Genomic DNA, 18510 nt, shown 5'->3' on the forward strand with positions numbered 1-18510 from the left:
TTTGGGATCAAGGTTCTAGTCCCCACAGAGTCCTAAAGCCCCACTGGGTGACTTTGGGCCTGTCCCTGACTCTCAGTCTAACCCCTGTGGGGCTCCTTTCTTACCTTTGCACTAGTCCTGTGGGAATTATGCTGCATCAGCCTAACCTTCCTCGCAAGGTTGTTGTGACGAGAAAAATGGAGTGGCAAAGGAAGGCCGCCAAAGTGGCCTCGGGTTCTTGCAAAAGGAAAGAAGGTGGGATAAGGGACGTGATTGCAAAATCCTGATAAATCAATCCATTCCTCGCATTTCTGGGAAGGGCAGAAACATGCCAGTCCCAAACCCTGAACAGGTGCTGCTGATATGTTGGCACTACTGGGCTAGAAAGACTAACCTGACCTCCCCTTCCTAAATATATTTATTATTTATCTATTTAAAATATTTATATGCCATCCTATTCGCAAAAAACCTCAGGATGGCTTACAGCATAAAATATAACATACATAAATTCCCGACCCACACTGGCTGCAGTTAAAAACATAGAAAAGACAATATCAAAACTTACTAATATCGCTGGAATAAAAAGGTCTTGGGCTGGTGCCGAAAAACAAACAATGACGGTGCCAGGCGGACCTCTCTGGAATGCCAGGCGCATTCCACAGATGGGGCGCCACCGCAGAGAAGGCCCTCCTCCGGGTACTTTAGTCCTAGAGTCCTCTTGCAAAGCACTTTATGCTGTTTCAGACCCCTGCCAGCACAGTGCTTAAAGAGGGGCCCATGGGGGACGTTCTCCCTGGTAGTTTTAGCTTTTCCTGATCTGGTGACACTGGTTTGGTGCGAACTGCACATCTGGCTGACCTCTGGGTGTCTCCTCTGAGGGAGGCTTGGGAGGCAGCATCAAAGGAAATGAGCTTCTTGGTGGAGGCCCCCTAATTTTGGAACGATCTTCCTCACAAGAAGATGCACCCGGTGCCAATCTCATTATCATTTGACTGTCAGGTTAAGGCCTACCTCTTTGGGCATCAGGCAGCCTATGAAGATGAGTTTAATTTGGTCCCGGGTTTTGTTTATTTTGGAACATTTAAAATTGCTGAGATGTTTGTGTATCCGTGTGTGCACCGCCTACGTGTATGTGGAGATGTGTTTTTATAGGGCTCGGCAGGTAGTTTTGACAACTGCAGCTATTGAGCAGTCTGAAAGTGGGAAAAATGCGATCGACGGGTGTTGAGCTCACGGCAACTGACTTCAGATCGTTCTGGCCCGCACCTAACTCTTTTTGGCAATATTGGGCTCCAGAAGTTTTGAGAAAATCTGCTGTGCTCTAAGCCTTAATTAAAAGGAGAAGCCAAGCAGCTGGCATGTGCGTTTGGTGGAGAGGGGCTGTGTGACCTTCCTGTCACACCAGCAGTCTCCAAACGGAAAATCCATCCTTATTTCCTTTCATCCTCAGATGTTCGTGGTCCCCCTCTCTCTCGCTGTCTCTCTCTTTCTGGCTTTGATATAATTAATTGTTTCACAAGCACTTTGGAATTCCCATGTTCAGAGAAGAATGGCCCGTGTGTACCCTAATCGAGCAGATCCTCTTTTGGGGTCACACAGAAGGTGGGGAGGGGTGGAGGACTGGGATCTGTTTTGCTTATTCCCAGAAGAGAGCTGAGAGCGCCCCTTGTTCTGCCACGGCGATGTCAGAAACACAAAAAACCCTTTCGGGCCGACATTGAAAAGGCCTCCATTTCTCACCCTTGTTGTATTGACAAGCTGGTGAGATCATAGCTCTGTCCTCAATAAGCCCACTCGGACGGGAAATGTGTCCCGTCGGCCGAGAGGTCAGTGTGTAGGATGCGAGGCTGAGAGGCCAGCGAAAGCAGCAGAGGGTTGGGTGCATGGGGCCATTTTGAGCTGGTCCACTGCGGCGGGGTGGCTGCTGGACAAGCCCACTCCCACGCCCACGCCCAAGCCCTGCCCTCATCTGCAGAATCCGGCAATCCCAGGGCTGGATTTTATAGGGCAAACCACTAACAAAACCTTAGGTGATCCTTCTGACCTTTCAAATGGAAGATGAAACTGCCCAGAAGTCAGGAAAGCACCAAGCGACTGGAGACCGGGGCGAGGGACTGGAACCAGGAGAAGTGGGCAAAGCCTTGGTCTTTTGCGTGTTTAAGCTTTTTATGTATTTCAAGGCACAACAGCAGGGGCGGTGGGCACCAGGGCACTCCAGGGGTTGGCTGTGCGACCCCCTTGGGCGCGAGGCCTGATATGTGCCCAAGAGCACCTAACCTTGATACTGGACTACTTCTTGGCTCTCTTTTGGAGAGGTGGCCCTTTGCAATGGTTAAGTTCCACAGTTGTCCAATCTGTATCTTGTTTTATTCCAGTCCATTTTTTCTAAGTATAAAAATAACTGTGTAAGTTTCTTCAAACATCTCTAGGAAATGTGATCAGGTTAAGCCAAACTTTAGATTTTTCAGGTTTCTTCACTAGGGTCCTTCCATGATTTGGTTACTCATGGGAGATTATTACCATCCTACCTAATTCTTTCCGATTAGGGATATAGGGACCTTTTCTGTGTACTTACCTGGCTCATCTCATATGGGTCAAGACCATGGGATATAACTGACATGTTATTGTGTGTTTGTATCATGTCTGTGCTGAGGGGAAAATGCTTCATTGGTTTGTAGTGTGTTTCTGGGTTCAATTCAAGATGCTGCTATTCACTTTTGAAGCCCTAAATAGTTTGGGACCTGGGTGTTTGCACCAACAAATGCATATGCATAGAATATACATTCTAATGTATATGAGCTTGCCTGCAATCAGAGATCTATGTTGGCGAAGGAGGCAAAGGAAGAACATATGAATGAGGGAACAATCCTTGAAATCAGCAGAATTTGCCCAATGTCATTTTGCATCCAATTTCTATTTGCAATTGTTGCTTGCTATGCGCGAGTGGGAAACTTGGCCAAGTAAGCAGCAATCAAATGGGAGGTTTACTTGTTTACTGCTCCATGCAGCTCTCCCCTCGTTTGCATGGATTTCTTCCATAAAGTGGGACTGATTCGATCTATTGCGGAAACGTGCAGAAATGCAGAAATTCTTGCAGATCTGATTTGAAGTCTGGACAAGATGAACAGAAGCATGTGCTTGACAACTTGTGAATATTTTCACAAGACATATGCTCCTGCTTTGGGCTTTGAACAGTGTCCCTTCTGGTCCCTTCTGCACTTCGCGTGCCTTTTAAAAATAGTCCTTTTTGAATGCAGAAGGTTCTGCATTGCCCTGAGGGCTGGAATTAGGTTGGAGGGAAGCCACCAGAAAGGGAATGGGGATGAGGTGGGAGAGGGGGTTTTAGTCACGGTGTCCTGGTTGGCCACTGTTTGGGGGCAGAATTATGAATTAGAAGCCCTGTAATCCAACAGATCAATTAATATTGATTTAAATATATTAAACACAATTAATATGCATTTCCATAATGCCCTTTGTGTGCAGGTTCAAGCTTCAGCAACCCTTCTGTTGTCCACACACTGGGTAATTGGTAACAGTTCATCTTAGTGCTATCAGATATAAATCGCTCTTTTTTAATTTTTGAAAGAAACTTCTTAGCAATTAGTTTCTATAATACTGCCAACCTCACTGGAAATATATTTTATATAGATAAAATATACAAAAATAGTTTGAATGAAATAGCCAAATGGAACCCTCCAAAACTTATCTTGGAGTCTTCCGATCCGTTCTGATCTTTTCCAGTTCAGAATAATCGGGCCGATTTAAATTGTGTGCTCCAAATAGATTCCTTTTCTCTTGAGTCTTCAGCTGTCACCCCAGAAGTAACCCTTTCCCCCCTCTCTGCACGGAGCCCAGCAGATTCCACATTTCAGCATCTACTCGATTAGGCGCAGAGTGAAAGCTTGCAGGGTGTTGCTATTGGCCAACCCTCTGCAAAGCGAGCAAGTCCTGGCAAAGGCCTGCGGGTGATTAATCAATGGATGCCTTCCATTTACCAAATTGCTTGTTGGTAACCTGATCGCTTCGTATCTCTGCTGTCCACCCAGATCTTTCTCCCTCGTCATGGAGTTAAGATGCTGTCTTCTGAGCCGTGGTTTCAGTAGGATGGATGAATGTGGTAAATCCGTCCTGCCTTCCCCCAAGCGCCATCAGTGAATTCCTTTCTCCCTAAAACATAATCCAGCTTTTGCTCCTTGAGCCACTTAATGCAACATCTTCAGGCTTTCAGCTGTTGCCTTTGTATCCGGCTGACTTTGTGTTGTCTATTTAAACCCCGGCAGAATAGCAGACCTGCATCCCGGAGCTCTATCCTGACCCTCACAGCCCTTTTGGAATGGGGCTGTACCACTGGCGGTCATTCTGTAGCTCTGTTGTTAATCCGCTTGAGAGCCGCAGGAATAAATGTCTTTTGAGGAAAGTACAGCATTCCATCATCTGGGAGCTGCCGAGTGTCTTGTTTTGTTTCTTTTAGTGGTTTCTGAAAAGTTGAGGTAGGAAGTTTATTTTATTTAGAAAATTTCTATGCCGCCCCATTCGCCGAAGCCTCGGGGCGGCTCACAGGTTCCTCCCTCTGTTAGTTTTACATATATGCAGCTTGACTTTGCAAGTGCAAACTTGGATTAAGAAGATCAGCCGTGCCAGGCTGGACCAGAACCCTACTAAGTTAAGCATTTTCTTTCAATGAGCGTTTGCCTAGAAAGGCCAACATGGGATAATGCTCCACTAAGACATGCAAATGGATCCAGTAATCCTGATCAATGTGGGTTGGTTGTATCATGGCTTACAGCAAAGGAACTTCTTGGATATCCGTTCTGAGTGAAAGAGGCGATAGCTGACTGAAAGAGTGTGGCTTGTATCCTTTGAGAACTGGCTTGGCCAACTGTTTTTTGCAGCTGACTCTACCTGCTCCTTGACTCCATGTTGTCATCGCAGAACCTCCAAACACTCAGTGTTGTTTTTGGAGCACGTTTAGAATATGGAGCGTGTGAGTATATGTGTATGTGGTTTCTCTGCATTGAAAAATACAGGAATAACACAACAGTGGATTTCTGTTTATTTCCGGCACATGTAATTTTCGAGTGACATTGATTCATTCCATCGTCTGAAATAAGCACGGCGGATGTGAAAGTTGTCCCATTATTGCCGGAGCTCTGACTGTATCTTTGATGACAAAGGTCTTCGTCTGTGTTTTGCTGCTGTAAACGAGATGGCTTAGTCATCGTCTCTTGATTGTGGCTGACTCAGATTCACCGTTCACTTTCCTTCGAGAGTTGCACTTGGTAAGAGTCGTTCCTTGTGCCAGCGGAGGCTCGTTGCCTGTTGCATCAACCCATGGTTGGCCTTTTGAGCAAAGCGTTCTGATGAGTTGCAGCCTGCTGCAGATCTTGGAAAGGGTGCGATTGTTTCAGATGCTGCGGTGGTTGTCAAAAAGGGCAGCACGTTTGCCCCTAGAAGGCGAGTTTTGCCTCATCCCTTCACAAAGCAGCAGCTGCAACAGTTTCTTTGGACATCCAGGATGAGTTTTAAGAAGATTTCCTTTGCGCGGGTGCTGTGCTGTGGTAGTCCTCATAAGAGCTGAGCTCGGGGCAAAATCCTTGCTCGGAAAGGAAACTCTGTGCAGCTGTTGCTGCCAGTCCGTGTCTGTGCTATTGGGCCAGATGGTCCCACAGGCGGACTTAACTAAGGTAGCCTCCTATATCCCCACCCTCTTATTTCTCTGTATATTATTGTTATCTTATGCTGAGAGGATCAGATGGAGCAAGATTATAACCACAAATTAAACTATATTTTGAAGGATTTATATCAAAAATGCTTTTGATAGTGCCCCGAGGTCATAAAAGGCATGGCTCAGAGAGACCATATGGTGGGTTGCTTGCAGTGTTGGACTTAGATCTGGGTGGGGAGTGTAAGAAGAGCCCCAGTGATGGAACAGACCAAGGAAAGGGGTCCATCTAGTCCAGCCTTCCAGACACATTTGGACTGCAACACCCAGAATTTCTAGTCAATGGCCCCACTGGATGGGAATTCTGGGAGTTGTGGTCAAATGCCTCTGAAGACCACCAGCTTGGGAAGGCTAATCTAGTCCATTGATTTGCTTCTGGAAATACCTTCTGAGTAATATGGGTTAATCATGTGGAGTTTTGGGAGAGGGAGAAGGTCCTTTCTGGCTTGGGTAGAGCCTACAGCTTTCAGGGAGGGGAGCTCGTTGCTGGGGAATATGCGGAGGTGATGTGTGAGGAATCTGGTTTGAAGGTGGGAATCCACTGGATTTCCTCAGCTTGGCTCCCTGTACTCCAGTCCTCTTTCTATCTGCCCCAAGTTGCCGGGCACCAAGTTTTTGTGTGGGCGTCTGAGAGGAAGTGAGTTCAAGTAGAGTTCTGCACTCATGCCTTGTGAGTTTTGTGTACTTTGTGCAAAGAATTACATAATTTGCGTATTTTGCACAAGAATTGGTCATTTCTCCTAGACAGTCACTGAATCCAGTGCCAGTTCCTGGTCCCTGGGATGAACCCAGACATGAGCAGAGCAGGGCTGGCTCCCCCAGTCAAGACTCACGCCCAGCTCCTTTGCTCCTTGAGGCAGAAAATCTCGCAAGCATCTCTTCCCCTCCCTAGCAGGAAAGATACAGTCGCAAGTGACGATTTGGCCTCCTTTCCTGGCACACAGAATCAGCTGCCTGAGATGGATTCCTCGCCTAATGATAGGGCTGGCCCTTCTGCTCCCGTAATATTATGCCCATTCTTTTCCTGCACTACAGCCATGCTTTCCAGAGTTGGAAGGAACCCCGCAGTGTCTTGGCAAGAATCTTTGTTGCAATCCCTCTTTTAGATATTATGTTGAGCACACTGAAGAGGCTCTGTTTTGACTGGGCGGGACCGCATTCCAGAAAAGCAGATATCCCCAAATCTGTGCCCTTCAAGTCCTTTCTGGCTCGGAGGACACGTTCTGAGTGCAATTTAATTGTCTCTGGCGGTTCTCTGGTACCCTTGTTTGGACTGTGTTTATGAAAGATGGTGTCATGGACACAAACGCATCTGCTTCCTGTTGTTTGGAACTGCTCAAGATCAAGTCACACTGAGAATTCGTTTTCTGTTAGAGAAAAGAAAAGCCTGGATATGACATATTGCTGGGTCTATTTTAGAGACATTGAGCAGGGTCTCGCTAAACGATTCATTTCCATGGGTACATGCCACCGCTGTTTATTTCAGGCAAGGGTTCCTTCCTTCCTTCCTTCTTTAAGAAATGTTCCCATGCTTTGAAAAAGTTCCCTTTCATTCATTCCGCGTAGTGAGAGAGTGTGAGCTGGCTGGAACACGTGTTTGCCATGCTTTCCCTCCCGGAAGGAACTGGAAAGGCATCACCTCTTGGGTCAAGATGGAGCCAGAGTGGCACTCCAGAGCGCTGGATGCTGCCTTGGGAAGACCAGGTTCTAGGCCCCGCCTGGCCATGAAGGTCACTGGGTGACTTGGGCCTATCCTTGAATCTCAAGTCTAACTCACCTCAACACGGGGCTGTTGTTGTGAGGATAAAATGGAATGGCGAAGGACTGTGTTAGCTACCTTGGGCTCCTTGCAAGAGGGAAAAAGTGGCGTACAAATGCAATGTATTAATGATGCTAATAATGATAATCCTTCCCAACAACAGTTCTGAGAAAATACTCTTTGAGAAAGCCTCTTTTTCGGTGTCCAAGCTGCACTTGTTTGGTTCATCTCTGTGTCCCATCTAAGCTACACACAATCAAGTCTTATTGAAATGAAAGGGGCTTACAAGTTTTCAGTGCGACTTCCGTGTCTAATGACACAATCTGGTGCATATTGAATAAGGCTTACCATGTCCAGAATTCTCCAGCCAAGTGTGCTAGGATCTGTAGGACTTTTTTGTCTAAGCATGTGCAGGATTCCACCCTAATTTTGGTTGGATTCCACACTTGGCTGCTGTTGGTGATTTATTTATTTATTATTGTTTATTTATTTAAAGTTTTTATATGTTGTCCCCTTGCTGCATAGCCTCGGAACGGCTTTCAGAAATAAATAAATACAAAATAATAACAATTACAATTAAAACCCGGAAACACACTGGCTGCACAATTAAAATCTATAAATATTAAAGATTATTAAAATACTGTTTGAATAAAAAGGTCTTGGCCTGGCGCCGAAAAACAAATAACGATGGCGCCAGGCGGCCCTCTCTGGGGAGCGCATTCCACAGATTTAGAAATGAAGATTCAACAACTGTTGATAGAATAGCTGTTGGTTCAGAATGGGATGTGGTTCAATGGTTAGAGTTTGGGGATGTGGTTACAATCGACCAATCCCATTTGGTTAGTTCGGTTGGAGACAAAGAAATCCTGCATTTCTGCAGAAAGGGCCAATGTTTTTAAATGTTCCAGAATGATAGGCGTTTATTTCTGTGGCTTCTGCTGCTGTTTTTCCTTTGTCGTCTCCTCCTTCTCCCCCATTGCCTTTTATTGGTGTGTGTTCGCTTTGTGCTGTTGTTGAAGGTTGTTGCGGCACATGCTTGTCACTGTAAGCTACCTGTGTGCATACACAATTTGGTTTTGCCCGACTCCGAGTGCTTGGCTGTATTTCTCTCTTTTTTCACAGCTGGCTAAGGCTGTGGGGCAGTTCATTTTTCTGATCTGCAACTTTATTAGCACATTTTGTGGCTGAAGTGAGAGAAGAGGGAGCAGTTAAAAACAGAATGCTGCAAGTACCTTGGAAAGAAAAATGGCCAAAAATTCCAGTTCTTATATGCCACAGTTCCCCTTGCTTTTTTCTGATACCACAAATACCTTGGACATAATTTTCTCTTGGGCATCAGCTAACCCCATCCGTCTTCCAGTGAAGCAGCCCAGTGCTTCTTCCCTCTTTCTTTGTAGTTCCTTTTCCCTTTGGTATTCCATCCATTAGACTTCTGGCATAGACTTGCTTGTCTTTTAATATCTGTACGGTGCGTAGAAAATACTAGCTGAGACATCCAAATCTTACCAATAATTTATTGCGAGTGCTTATCAGGATATTTACCCATCGCTTAATGGAATTTACTACCTGCTTTTCAATAGATAATAATCCCAAAGCAATCTATAAACAAGAGAACACAATAAGATCAGGCCAGCTTGAACACCCTGCTCTCCCTCTGTTAGGGGAGAACAATAACAGATAAATAACCATTTATTTGATGCAGCAAAAAATGGAAAGGAGAGGTGGAGGGGACTGGAAAAGGGCATGCACACACAGCCGGACTTCTCGTTGCTCTAAAAAGGTTGTGAGCATCTTGGATTGTGGCCACTGCAGCAGAAGATTCCTTCTGCATGAGAGCAAAAAGCTATGGCAGGCATCCTGGTGGGGAATGATGGGAGCTGTAGTCAACACATCTGGCAGCACAAGGTTGGGGGAGGTTGTACTCTGGCATCTTCCTGCCCACTGGCTAGATTTGTTGGTTAAAACCGGCAGAATCTTTCATCATCCGGAAGTTTTCCAAGATAGTTCAACAAGCATTTATAATACAAGTGGCACTTGGCCAAAGACGGCGCAGCTCGGAGTTTCTCAGCTTAGCATGACTTCACTTGTGGGCTTGCCCATTTTGAAGTCTCCTGCTTTTTGCATCTGGGGTATTTTGGCAGGCAAGTCAGTCTGAATGCATCCATAAAATATTTCTGAAAATAAACAGCAAAGGCACCAGTCCTTATGATGAAAGGTAGTGAAAATACAGACCTCCTTGGAACTTCGCAAGCCTTCGTTGATGGGAAACCTACAGAATTGCACCCTCTGGCCCTGAGGACCGACCTGTAAAGGGATCTGAAGAACAAAAGATTTCCTAAGCAATTAAATAGGATCAGCATTTAATCAATCAATATCATTGTGCATTTGCAGTGTGATTAGCACTGTGGGTGACAAATTCCTTTCCCTTCTCTAGCTGAAAGGGGAGGGCTGCATGAGAATATCATTTCAGTTGTAAAGCAATAGTGCTTCTATTTCAAGAAACATTTGTTGGATCCCAAATTCGCCACTATACTAGACAAATTTGCATATTTTAAAATGTGCACACTGAAATATTCATGTTTTGGAAATGCACTTGTCTTTTTATGCTCAGTCAATGTGGGAAAGGGGCAAAATTCTGCAAAGATCCTGTTGGAAATGTGCATTTTTCATGTTTGAATGAAGCAAAAGAAAAAAAGGGGAAAAAACAATGAGCCTAAACAAGCTTTGAACTGATTCTTAGAGAATCTTGAGAGTTGCAGGTTCTTCCATCCCTGCCTGGAAGTGGAGTTGCCGATGAGGAATAAGGGATGCCACCTGAGGGCTTTCTGAAGAAGGGGCGCCCTGCGCCTCTCGCTTGTTCTTGTGATGTGTCATCAAGTTGTCTCCAACCTGTGGCAACCTATGGAAAGCCCTTCAAAATCGCCTGCCCTTCACAGCTCTGTTCAGCCCTTCCAAGTTCAAGCTGCAACTTCCTTGATGGATTTTTTCCATCTCATGTTTGGTCTTCGCTTTCAAATTCTGCCTTCAACTCTCCCTATTACAATTGTCTTCTCCAGGGAATCTTGCTTTCTCATGATCTGTCTGAAGTAGGAGAGCCACAGATGCGTCATCTTGACTTCTAGCGAAAGCTCTGGCTGGATTTGATCTAGGACCTGCCTGTTCATCTTCTCTTGGTCCAAGATATTTGCAGCTCTCCTCAGCATCATGTTCCAGACACATCAGTTTTCTTCCTATCAGATTTCTTCATGGGTATTTAAAGGGTGGAGTCCTATTGCTCCGTGGCCAATGCTTGGAAGCCCCCAAACTCTGCCACCTGCCGCATCTCCACTTCTGCCACCCTAAATCTTCTTTGGATGTCTGTTTTCAGCCATGCAGTTTTAGCAGAGGGGAGGGAGAGGGAAGGCGGCTGGGACCCGCCGTGGCTCCAGGCTTTTCCCCTCCCTTCCCCTAGCATAGCCCTTTCCTCCACTCCACAGTCCAGTTGCGAGCTGTTTTTTCCACAGTGGCTGCAAGGTGCTGGGATGTACATTTGGACTTCTGAGCTGCAGCTCTGATGTGATAGGATCCGAGGAATCCTTTGGCCTCCCGGATGAAGCCAGGAGGCCACTGGATTGCATCTTCAGTAAAACTGTTATTATATGTATCTCTTCTTTGCACACACAGAAAAGAAAACCAACCCCCAAAGTGCTGTTTCAAGAACTCTTCATTGTGCACGGGAATGTGGAACACAGTGTAGTAATATTGGAACGCCACAAGCCTCGGTCCAACATGCATCCCTGAGAGAGAATGGCAGGGAAACTACCCACCAGGGGGCCAAGGGGAAATTATCCGTCTGGGGAGCCCCAGGGGCCAAGCTGGTCCCCTGGGATTATGGTTCTGTGTGTTTGATCCAAGGTATAACCCTACGAAGGCTCATTTCTATGTGCGTGGCCCCTGCCCAATGTGGACCAAGAGGGTGCTGTGCAGCTGGACGTCTGAAATGCTGTACTTTGTGACATCGTGTTTAATGAGTCTCCATACTTATCTACTGTCTCTTATACTCCCCCCTCCCTTCACCACAGGTGGCAAAAGTGGAATATGTTAGAAAAAAGCCAAAATTAAAAGAAGTCCTGGTGAAGCTAGAAGAGCACATTGAATGCACCTGTACATCGTCGAATTCTAATTCTAATTCAGATTTTCGAGAAGAAGAAGCTGGTATGTTGTGGGGTATCTCTTGTTCGATGATACTGAGAGATCTGGAAGGGATCGGGCCCTGGTGTTCTCCCCGGGGAGGTCATGGTCACAGTCACAACCCGCACTGAGATTGAGCGTGGCTGGCTGTGTGCGAAGAATCTGGTTTGGGCTGGAGATCTGTTGGATTTCTCTGGCTCAGCAACTTGGCCTGGACTCGGGCCTGCTCGGCCTCTGCCCCAAGCTTACGTACCTCGTGCTGAGGGCTCACGTGGGCGTCCGGCGGGAAGCAAGTGCAAGCGAGCCGGTGAAGCTGTGCAAGTGGAGTTCTCCTCCTGCACGTCTGACTTGCACACTTGCACTCTCTGTGCAAAGGAAGGCAAACAGGTGTGCTGGCCGTCCTGCTGTTGGTGGACTGGATCTTGGCTTGGCTCGCTTCCGGCAAGCACAAGAAAGTGGGGTTCTGACCAGATCTTCGCATCTCTATATGTGGGAGTGAAGATAATCATGAGGAAAATTTCATTATTATTACTACTTCTACTACTACATATTATTATGTAATAATTATTATATACCGGTGCAGCTAACAATAATAAAAAGTTGTTAATATTGGAAAAATATTTCTATTTTGGTGGGAAGAAAGATGGGCTATGTAAATCTTAGTATTTTATTTATTTTAAAATACTCGTGTCCCAGCTTTCTGATAAAAGGCAGCTCACAATCTTTATTTGAATGCATTCATGTAGAAGGCAGAGAAAATAACTTAAAACCCAGGAAGAACTCAAATTAACAGATTCGAGGGCCAAACGACCTAAACTGGGGTGGGTATTTTATGGCTCTCGAGATGGTTTAGCGTACAGCCTCCATTGGTCCTTTCAGGCTTAGCCAGTGATGAGGCATGATGGGAACTGTAGGCCAGAAAAATGTGAATTGGCATCAATGGCCCACCCCTTTGAGATCTATGTAGAACGATGGAATCCCATCTGAGTGCCAGAGTTCCTGTGTACATCTGGCTGTCCCTTGATCCAGGGACAGGTGAATGGGTGATGTTGTGGGCATCTCCCCTCACTGGGCCTCTAGATTTCCTCGCAAGTAGGGCTGGGTTGCAGCAGGAAAATGTGGCTTCTTTGTGCTTGGTGGACTTCCAAGCTGCCTCTGAAGTGAGGAGGAGAAGCAGGATGAATCAGGGGGTCGCTCCATCTCTTAAGGCAGGTTGCCATTCACACTTCTCAAAAACAACAACAGGAAAGACCTCCCAATGGATTTTGTCCAGAATAAGGAAACGTGTGCAAATCATACTTCTCAAAGGCACTGGCTCCTAGCAGGATGTGTTCAAAATGGGCCACGTTCTCGCAGGTCACACTGGGATCGCTTGCCATTCAGGATCTCCCCTTGTGCAAATCAGCTGATTTCGTGCAAGTCATGGCTGCGAGCACTTTCTCTCCAGGGTGCTCTCTGCACAGATCAGGTGCTTTCATCCCAATTTCTTTCCTGTGCAAAATGCAGCCTGGATCCCATAAGCTGTTTGGACTCCCCTTTTGGCGATTCCTTGCCAGTGCAGAATGAATCTGGGAGACCAAATCCATTGGATTTTCACCCACTTACCAGGTTTCTCACACATCCATGTGAGATTACCGCATCAGCACATCATGTGCTGGATGGAGTGTGGTTATTTCGCCAGTGAAATGAATACTGCTGGCAAAATGGGACCTCTCCACCTGGATGGTCCTCAGCATCCCCTCCGCATCATCTCCAGAGAGTTGGGAGACCTTCCAGAACAGAATTGGAGGGGCAGAATTGAAGGAGAGGATGGGAGGCCCCATGTGGCCAGTCGGGTCCATTCTGGTAGAGGACCAGATCTGTCCCCATGACGTAAAGAGAGAAATGAAGGCAGCGAATTGTGCATATGTGTCTGTGTCTTTTTCCCACCCACCTCCTCTGAGGCACAAATAAAGAAAAGATTTCTTTTTTGAAGTCAGTGAATACTTTGCCTTGGGGTGGGGGGGAACATTCTTTGTTTGGGTTTTTTGTTTTACACCAACCCTACCCTTATGTCAACAGGAAGGCCTAGGGAAAAAAGTAAAAAACGGAAACGAAAAAAGTTAAAACCCTCATAAAAACACTGCTGATGACCAGGTAGGAAAACTACCATTAATAGCACAAGCAATGAAAACCACAATCATCTATTACTGTTCTCATTACTGTTCTCCGAATCTTCATCCGTAGCTGTCCCAGGGCAGCCAAGAAATCGGACATGATTGGATTGGTTAATTCATGTTATTTTCCCCTTTAAATCTATAACCCATGACAGTAACATCCTATATTCTGGAACTGTTTTCCTTTTCTTTCTCTGTCAATATTTATACGTTTAGGGGAATAATATTTAAATTCCTGTATACTGCAGTTCCTTGCTGCTAATCTAATTCATATTGATTACTGAGGGTCAAAGCATTCTGTAGTAATTCCAGAATTGATAGGGTCTCTGTCTGTGCAAATACGTGACTTTAAAACAGTGAGGTATGTAAAATCAATCTTAGAAGGTGTGCTTTCCATTTTCGTTCAGCCCAACCATGTGCTGCCTACAAGAGCATCTCAAATATAAGGCAGGCCAAAAAGTGCGTATTTGTGCTTTGGAATTGGCACAAGTTTCACTAAGGGCTGCCACCTTAGATAGCTTTAAAAACACAGGAGACAATTCCATGGAGAAGTTGGAAGGGGCCAAGAAGGCCATCCAGTCCATTCATTTTACGCCAGCCTGGTCTCCATTTTGTGAGAGTGCCCATCACACTCTCAACCTGCTAGAATGTCTGTTGACCCCAAAAGGTCGAGGAGCTTTGCCTTAAATGTTGTAGCGGTGCCATGAGAATGAAGCATGACCAAGTCGCTTCGGTGCCCTTGGTACCAGATAATGGAAAGCCATCCAATAAGGCCACCTGTGACCTTCCGAACGTAGAAGGCCGCAGGCATCCACAGAAGGAGCATGGAGGCAAGATTTAGCTGGCTGTGTTCAGCCAGCTAAACGTTTTCTCCTTCCACACAAGGAATGGGGCCGAAGCTGGATGTGATGGAAGCTGGCAGTGCTTGGACCCTTCCTGTCCCCCCAGAACACCCCACAGGCCTCTCCTGAAGACGTTCCTCCATCTTCAGGACCTTGCTCAGGTGTGGAAAGACTTGGGCCCACTGAGTGGGTGCTGGAGTGGCCTACAGAAGATGGAATTCCAGTTGTGACCTTGGAGAAGCCATCCAAGGTCACAGAAGGGATTCCGCCTTTTCCTGTGGCTTGCAAGAATTAATCCACCAGCCATAGGATCGTGGCCTTCATGCTTTGGTCTGGGCTAACGGGAAATGGGGTCTCCTCCACAGCAACCCATCCTTTTCTAACCACAGAATTACAGGATATTGTTTGTCCTTTTTTTTTCCAGATGTAAGGTGAAAATAAGCTAGAAAATATTTCTCTCTGGGACATGGATGTACATTGTTTGTTACATTCCTGAACCTACTGTGTATGGTGCTTTATTGACTGTATTCTTCATTCATTCTCCTACGTGGGGGGAAAAAAAACTGGCTCAAAGAGAGAAAGAGAGAGAGAGAGAAACAGTCTTCATGAGAACAAAAGAGACAATGTACATTTGTTTAATATGACATCAAAGCAAGTATTGTAGCACTCAATGAAACAATACAAAGTTTCCCTGTTCTAAAAAGAAAACGAAAAAAGAAAAGACGGCATGAAAGGAGGATACCAAGAGCAACGTGACGAAAACAAGAAAAAGAACACTAAGTTAAGACCAGATTTCCTCTTAGAAGAGCAGTCAACGGTGCTTTCTTCTGTTTGTTTTTGTCAAGAAACCTGCTTGCATTCTTGATGAAGATGGATGGACACTCATGGAGTTTCGGCACCCACACAAAAAGAGCAGGAATGTATCAAATACCACAGCAGAGATTATAGAAACAGTGTGATTTTTGCTCAGTGGTGTTTTAAAGTCTATAAAAAAATCCTTCTGGGGCGCCTTAAGTGGATGTTTTGTTTTGTTTTTGGTTTTTTTTTACACCATAAAGTTATTATTAAGCTTTCTTTTTACTCTTTGCCTAGCCTTTTATTATCTCTTTGGACTACATTTACCAATAACCCATATAGAAGACCTGCTGTAGGGAGGATGTGACGGAGCACAGAGACAAATACGGAATTTCTCCTAGTGGGATGCAAACTAATGAAATGTATTAAAATAAAAATGGTATACCTATGCATAATTTTCTAAATGTTTCTTGGTTTATGTTCCCCCCACCCAACCCCATATTCATACCCATTTTTTAAAACAGTGATTTTCAAAGTCTTTCCAGGAGTTTCTGAGTAGGAAGAGCAGCAATGATGGAGAACCTTCACTGGATGATTATGTGTCCGCCGTGCTGATAAATTCCCACGGCAAAGGTAGACAGATCTCCAGGTGTTTGGACTTCAGCTCCCAGCAATCTTAGCCAGTTTAACCAGCTGGCAAGGGGTTCTGGGAGTTGAAGTCTAAAACATCTGGAAATCCAGCTTCTTCTTGCCCTGCCCTACAGGGTAATAACAAAGAGGTAGGGGAGATCAGAAAGGCATATTGGGCACTTTCTATTCTGTGCATTGGGTTGGCAAAGAGGATCCAGCCGCACTTTCTGTTGTTTTGGAGCGTGCCCCTTGCATTACCCAGAATTCCTTGCAACATGCAGCCATCCTAAGGAAAGGAAGGGGATGGGAAGCTTGAAAGACACTGTTTTAAAAACATCACAGAAGGCCACTGATGTGCATAAGCAAACCTAAGCTATGTGCAAGCAGGAAATAGCATTTTTAAAGAGACTTACACTGGTTGCCCACGAGTGCTACCACGGTAGCAATGGCTGTTCCACGTCATAAATAACCCCCTTTGGCAATTTCACACCTTCAAGCTATGTGAGATGTAAAAACTCTTCTTGTTATCGGTATTGTATGATGTCACTGTGGCATGGGGTAACCCTGCCAGAAAGCCTAAAATTCTTTATTTTTGGTATTAAAAAAAAGTTATGCTTTATGTGTATTCAACAAAATAAGTGTTCTTCTTCTTTTTTTGTAAAGGTGACGTTTGTATTTTTTATCTAAAATTAATGGTTTTATATACCCAAGAAACCTGTTATGTTTTCTTGAACCAAAAAAAGGAAAGATGGAAGAAGCAGTGGGTGGCATTTGGGAATGCATTAAAGGAGTTATTTTTCTAGCCATGAGAGCCCTTATCTCTCTCTATCACACACACACACACACACACACACACACACACACACAATATAGCAGGGCAGGCGAAATGATGCAAGTCCCATCTTCCATATTTTTAAAGGATGTGTTTTACCAATTCACCTTTCTACTTGATAGTCCCACTTGGGCACTTTGAAGGAAGTTGACATGCATGTGTTGCCTGACACATAATGGAGTTCCGTTCATCATGGGTGGGAATGTTTCTAGTCCATATGGAGTTCAATGCATATTTAAGAACCTGTAGGAACAGACTGGTGCCTTCCCCGTAATTTTGGCTCAAATCACCTCATGCAATACATCATGTCCTCTTTGAAAAGATAGGACTATGCAAATAACAACAGCAACAACAGTAATTATTATTATTTTCCTCTGCCTTTTTTTCTGCTCCATGATATCCTCACAGCAAACCCGTGAAGCAGGTGAGGGTTCATGAGTGCCTCAAAGTCCCCCAAGGAGCTTTATGGCCCAAGTGGGGACTCGAACCCGGATCTTCTCAGCCCCAGTCCGATACACTCCTCACTACACGACACAGATGGGCAGCCTGCCTCCATCCCTTGGCCTTCACTAGGCTCCTTTTGGGGTTGCTCCCCAAACACTCTGGGCAAAGTGCCTGTGTCAGGCTAGACTAAACCAAAGCGCAAAATTCGCTCTGGCATCACGAGGGTGTGGAGACACGTTTTGTGGGTTCTGGATTTACGGCAAAGGCCTGCCCCTACATGCTGCACCAGCAGGGACTAGAATCTTGGGCTCCAGCAGGGCCCAAATTTGGCCCTCCTGTGTGCCTCCTCTAGCTGTCGGGGATTCCCTCGGGGACACCTCTGCTCTTCCTTGTCCACCTTTTCACCCTGACTGTCTGGTGGCTGCCCAGATGTTTGCCTGTTCTCTGCCATTGCTTAGTTCCTGGTGGCAAGAACCTTAAGCTAACAACTGCTGGGACTGGGGGGCATTTGCCCCTTCGTCCTTTTGCCTTGACCACCCATCCACCAAAATGCAGGCCCTGGGAACTTCCCCAAAATGGCTGCCGCAGTCTTTGCGCCGAAAGAGGGTTGATTCCCCAGCAGAGTCCATGAGCCACCCTCTTGGTCCAACTTGCTCACTCGTTATGTTACTCTGCCAAAATTAGGGGGAGCTATGGTGATGGTGGAGATGGCTGCCAAGTTGGACAGCTGTGTAACCTGCAGTACCTGATCCTGACTAATCTTGGAAGCTAAGCGGGATCCGGCCTGGTTAGAATCTGGATGGGAGACTGGAGTCCTGCAGTGAGCAGGGGGTTGGGCCCAGTGGCCGCCCAGGCCCCTCCCAAGCGTGCGATCCTAAAAGGTGCATGGAGAAGAAGGGAACCCCCTGACTCCTAGTTGTGATGGCAGGATGCACGCATGTCAGGCTGCTACTTTCTCATGGGTGCCTGGCCCAATCCGCCAATGCTTTTCTTAAGTTCTTCCATGTGCATGCTCAGCCCTGGAATTTATTTTCTTGACTTTGATAACCAAGTCTTGCATCAGTGCAGACTGGATTGTGAGATCGGGCATCGTGGTCATCGTTGACATCATCATCCTGTTTGGGAGCATTTGGTCTCTTCTTGTCAAATATGGAGGTGGAACCTTTGCTATGCCAAGCATT

At 45.8% G+C, this 18510-nt stretch overlaps 1 protein-coding gene across 3 annotated transcripts in view; it reads left to right on the plus strand.

The window, feature by feature from the left end:
- PDGFA (platelet derived growth factor subunit A) overlaps window positions 1-16763 on the plus strand; it is a 60507-nt gene extending 43744 nt beyond the window's left edge. Inside the window, exons 5-6 of one of the 3 annotated variants that reach the window (XM_044433591.1) lie at window positions 11522-11654; window positions 15053-16691. In XM_044433591.1, coding sequence (XP_044289526.1) covers window positions 11522-11654; window positions 15053-15063 — 144 coding nt within the window. In that variant the 3' untranslated portion in view covers window positions 15064-16691. Of the gene's footprint in view, window positions 1-11521; window positions 11655-13691; window positions 14237-15052 lie in introns of those variants that run through there. The other 2 variants (XM_044433592.1, XM_044433590.1) reach the window with 2 other exon arrangements.
- Window positions 16764-18510: the final 1747 nt, after the last annotated feature.

This window comes from Varanus komodoensis, unplaced genomic scaffold, assembly GCF_004798865.1.
Source record: "Varanus komodoensis strain SLA01 unplaced genomic scaffold, ASM479886v1 scaffold26, whole genome shotgun sequence".
NCBI lineage: Eukaryota > Metazoa > Chordata > Lepidosauria > Squamata > Varanidae > Varanus > Varanus komodoensis.